We start from the raw sequence: 4,918 nt of genomic DNA on the forward strand, positions 1-4,918 counted from the left end.
GACGATGGCCCACTAGTTTACCTACTGTTACGACACGAATGAAATACGACCCTCATCCAACACGTTTGAGAGTCGACTAAACCGCCTGTCAGCAAGAGGTCCGACGCTTTTGCGACGATCAAACCTTAACTAGAGGCCCGATGGTTTTGCGACGATCAAGCCTTAACTCGAGGCTTCATTCGCTTATAGTAAAGGATACTGATACCTAGTATTGAAATTTCTTTAATACATTTTCGACGAAAATCACTTTAGAATTTGTACTTTGAATATTTCAAGTAACATACAGGTTGAGCATCAATTATAACAATTTCGAATATTAAAGGGATAGAACCAAGTTTTTTATGTTAGTACAAACGCGAGGCATTTACAAGTAGAAAAAAGTGCCTACAACCACGTGGGGTACATCAAAAATTAATAAAATATTGTTAAAATCAAGAAAATTCCGTTAAATTTAAAAATTTAAGAATATATAATGGGTCACCATCCAACTTGTTTGCCCCATTATGATGTCATAAAGGTAAGCGGTTTCATTGGTCGCTGCAAAATAGTAGGATTTTAGAGAAACTTCTTGCCGTATAGTAGGTTTTTGTTTGTTATGTCGTCTGCTTAAGTAACAAAATGTCAGAATCCAGTTCAAGTTCAGAATTATTGGAAGACTCTGAAGAAATTATCATTTCGGGATCTGATTCAGAATCAGAAGTAGATAGTACTGAATCCGAAGAATCAGTAATTATTAACGAGGCGAATGAGGATGGTTCCTCTTCAGAGGTAGAAGATGAACAGTTTGGTTTACAACCATATCAATTTGAGCCTTTGGCTCAGGAAGAACCTGCAGCTGCTGCAGAGCAGGGAGTGATGGAAGTAGATAACCCGAGGCTGCAGAACACTGATTGGTAATTAAAATCTATAATAAACAAATTAAAAATCAAAGTCTTTAAGGTTTGGTTTTTGTAAATTAACAGACGAAACCCATTTATGTCTAACAGGTGTAACTGCGGACAATGTTTTATTATGCCAACAGTCGAGGAAAGTTTTTGTTGCCGCGATAATCCTCCAAATCAAAGATTCATAGAACTAATAGGAGATTTAAATTGCATAATTGAAACTGACACCTTTAATGACATAATGAGACCCAATATTTTAAACATTTTATTTGATGAATTTCGGGAAAATAATTTTGTGCCAAGACCTGATGAAATAAATCCGTGAGTTTGTGTTTTAAAATATTTTTATTAAATATTTTATACATAAAGCTGCTGGTTTCTAGAACATACAGATATTTGATATACCGGTTGTATACTCGCTGGATTTATAGAAGATTGGGGAGGAGAGTTAGGCGACCAATTCCAAGTTGTGCTATTAACAGAATCAGGAGAGAATATCCATCAGAAGAATATCATGGTTTTATGGAAGCAGGGCCATTCCCAATATAAACATCCAAAGATTTGCAATTGAAATCATTTTATTATGTGCAATATTTTTTCAAATTAAAGTATTTTCTTAAAATCTTGTTGGTTTTTAATTTTTTATGAGACTTAATTTAAAAATCGTCGTTTAGATTGATACGCCTCAATGGCTTCTTCCTTTTCTGGGTGCTCAAATTGAGTGGATAATGGCTTTGGAATTGTTGGTTGACTGCCTTCTGTCACTATAAGAGCTTGTTCGTAACTTTCCTCACAATTTATTACGAGTTTGGCCATCAACTTTTCAATGTATCCTAAAATAATTTCATTAAAACAAAACCAAGTCTTTCATTTCTAAATTTTTATAGGATGGTAGCAATTCAGAAATATTTTTTTACCAAAAGTGGATGCTAGCATAATAGGTTTTACGGAATATTCCCCTTTCTTGGCTTTTGGGAAATATATATTCCATCTCAAATTTCCATCCTTAGTCGTGGCTTGTATTTTGTTGGAGTTTTCGTTAAAATGGAGAGCTGCTAATAACATTCTAGACCAAACAGAAAATCATTCTGAGATTGATATAACAGAGATAGCGTGCACTTTGAAGTCTGACCTAGCTTCCATTCCAAGGTACGAGTAATGGGTGTTTTTAGGCGCGAAATGAATCATTACTGAATTGAATGCTTCAACGCTAGAGGTTTGCGTTTCTGGTGATATTTGCAGTATGTCTTTCTCAAATAAACATATAATTTTCTTTAACTTTTCAAATACAGTTGTTCCTTAAAATTTAAAAATAATAGATTAAGTTACTATAATTTCGATAACTCGTAAAACTTAACATTACCTGGAATAAGCCACTGTCTCTTCTTACCATCCAAAGAAAGATTGCCATGCGTGCATTTGGGGAAGAGCTTACCATGGCCTTGATGAATGTTAGCCACGTGTCTTAGCACAGACATGAATTTTGCCTGAATAAGTTTGGCTTTACCCTTGCTAGAAGTAGCACACCAGTACATGTGATTCTGTATGCTTTTATTCCACTCATCTAGAACAGCATATTCCTTTGTGGCTGCTGCGTGAATTTTCTTCTTCAAAGCTTGGGGACAATATTAAAATTAAGAGCTATGGGTACAGCGTGCCATGTTAATCTTACATTTCACCATGTGCCAACAGTCAAAGAAATGTTTAATTTTTGGATGAGACTTCTTAAGATAAGATCTAATTTGCACATGTCGATCTGTTACGATTGAGGCAATTTTTAGACCAGCATCCATAAGGAATGTTATTCCTCTTTTTAAACCCTCAAGCTCCATGGCTACACTGTTTTTAACCTCAGTACTCTAAAAATCAATTTTACAATTTTGTTTTCGTTTTTAATTTCCCTTAAACTTCTTACTTGCACAAGAACCAAATGGATGATTTTTTTAATCTGGCTTTCAAAAAATACGTATGTTCCATATTTTGCACTGAAACCTGGCGAATCGGATCTGGCATCGCCTCCCAGTTTCAACTTTTTTTTTTTTAAAGACTTAAAAATTGCAATTTGCTCCTCATGCCAAACCTAAGCCAAAATTAAAAACTATAATTTCTAGTATGAAATAATAAAAACTGTAATCTTACTGTTCGAATACATTGGAGTAAGTAGCACTTTTGAATTCTAAAAAATGTTGTCCTGCTAATAGCCTGGATACCAGAAAATGATAACATACGAAGTGCCTGTGTGGGGTTGAGCCCAGCAAACAATATTGATGCCGCAATTAGTATGTTTCCGAACGGTTTCTGTCCTAGTAAGGGTTGACTTTTCCAAACATTAGTGTGTCCTCTTTCGCATTCAGCAGTAACAGTAACCATGGAGCCCCATGTACTAGTGGTTATTTTACATGGCAGAAGGCATTGAAAACAGAAGCTAAACAGCTGAAGAAGCGCGCTCTCAAATACTATAAATTTCCTTTCTTTCATGGCAGTTTTGTTGTCCAAGTTAAAACTTCTAGCCCTATGAAATTAAAATGAGTGAATATTTAATTATATATATTTCCAATTAAAAACCTACTCTTTAATATCTTCTTGTGGTAACTCTGATGGCGTATAGCTTACATCAAAGGGGTTAAGGGTAGCTCCCTCATCTTCCTCTTCTTCCAAAAAACGTTTCACCTCTTGACTATCACTAATATCTAATTCTTCTGGCTCATACTCGTGGGTGGATTTGAAATCTGTTTGGCATGCTACGTCTTTGCCCATTATCTCAGTTTGGCATTCTGTGCAAATAAATATGTGGTAGCTTGTTCTATTTAAGCTAGTAGTTTAGTATAACTATACCAGTATTTTTCCTTAATTTCAAAATAGTTTGCATGCTAGCATCTTTAGCAAAGCCCAGAAGTTTGGGTGGGATGCTTTGCACGTACTGGTTTCGATTAGTATTGCCCTGTGAATTTATTATTAGTACATGCTATTAGAAAAAATCAATAATTGATAATGTATAATACCTCAGTTTGACGTTTCTTTATCTTAGCTGGGTTATCTTCCGTTGAGGTTGAAGGCAAATCAAGTTCTCGCGTAACACTAACACAAGGCTTTGGCGGTTCCAAGCTCTTGTTTGTAAAGATTGTGGGGGCAGCATCTTTTCTTAATTTAGTTCTCGTTTGGGTTAATGAGTGCCCAGGTATGAAGTAGCCAGGTATTGTCTCAAAGCAATCTCTTGTGAAATGGGCACAGCAAATTAGCTGGGATTGTTTATAAACGAAGCTGGGGTCATTAATATTTTTAATCCATTGTTCCTTTAATTGTTCATCACGTGGGAAATTGTGAAAGGATCGCGCTTCTAAATCATTAGCAAAACATTGTGGAACAGCACATCTTTTCTTAATATTTTTAGGTTTTTTTGGCATAGGCTTAGAAGCCATGTTACGTTACGTTACTGTTTTTAAAGCTTTTAAAATCAATTAAACTAATACCTGACACGAAAAAGGATATTATACACGAAATAGGATATTATACACGAAATAGGATATTATTTATTTTCGTTGTTGAAGCCTTTCATAAAACTTTTACACTTTAAGTCAGAAATCAAGAACTACGTATCGCGCCGCCATGGATAGTAGGAAAACCACTATTGGATTGGATGAAACCTTCTACAGAACTTGGAGAGAGGGTGGTAGAGGGGTGGAGAAAAATGTCTTAGCCAAGTTTGGCGACTTCGCCACCAGTTAGCGCCACATTCAAAAAGTCTAACTTTTAATCTCAAATTTAAAATTAAATATGGGTTAAATTAATTGAAATATTTATATTTTTATAATCCTTGACAGACATTCTATCTATTTTAACACCCGAGTTGCCAATTCTTCGCTATTGATAAACTTGGTTCTATCACTTTAAACAATGTATTCGATATTACACGACTAGTCTAATGGAAATATTAGCTGCCTAGCTAATTGGTTTCAACCAAAAGTAAAATTTTTCAGGGCGAGTATAATATTTACATCAATTGAAGCATTTATTAATATTCATTGTTAATATCT

At 34.9% G+C, this 4,918-nt stretch overlaps 2 protein-coding genes across 2 annotated transcripts; one reads left to right on the forward strand and one right to left on the reverse strand.

Annotated features, from left to right (window-relative positions):
- The first annotated feature begins 392 nt into the window (after positions 1–392).
- On the forward strand, positions 393–1,433 carry LOC149654999 (P2X purinoceptor 7-like). Its single transcript, XM_089845036.1, has 4 exons — positions 393–517; positions 583–893; positions 987–1,205; positions 1,268–1,433. Exons 1-4 carry the CDS (start codon positions 473–475, stop codon positions 1,431–1,433), a joined length of 741 nt encoding a protein of 246 aa, XP_089701162.1. The 5' UTR covers positions 393–472.
- On the reverse strand, positions 1,228–4,569 carry LOC149655000 (uncharacterized). The gene is made up of 10 exons (XM_089845037.1): positions 3,887–4,569; positions 3,720–3,825; positions 3,454–3,658; positions 3,024–3,396; positions 2,800–2,964; positions 2,557–2,743; positions 2,248–2,499; positions 2,017–2,182; positions 1,802–1,950; positions 1,228–1,717 (listed from the first exon to the last, which is right to left on the reverse strand). Exons 1-10 carry the CDS (start codon positions 4,301–4,303, stop codon positions 1,536–1,538), a joined length of 2,202 nt encoding a protein of 733 aa, XP_089701163.1. The 5' UTR covers positions 4,304–4,569; the 3' UTR covers positions 1,228–1,535.
- Positions 4,570–4,918: the final 349 nt, after the last annotated feature.

The sequence above is a fragment of the Phalangium opilio genome, unplaced genomic scaffold (assembly GCF_054372755.1).
Source record: "Phalangium opilio isolate 3A_F unplaced genomic scaffold, DU_Popi_V2 ptg000078l_1, whole genome shotgun sequence".
Classification (NCBI taxonomy): Eukaryota; Metazoa; Arthropoda; class Arachnida; order Opiliones; family Phalangiidae; genus Phalangium; species Phalangium opilio.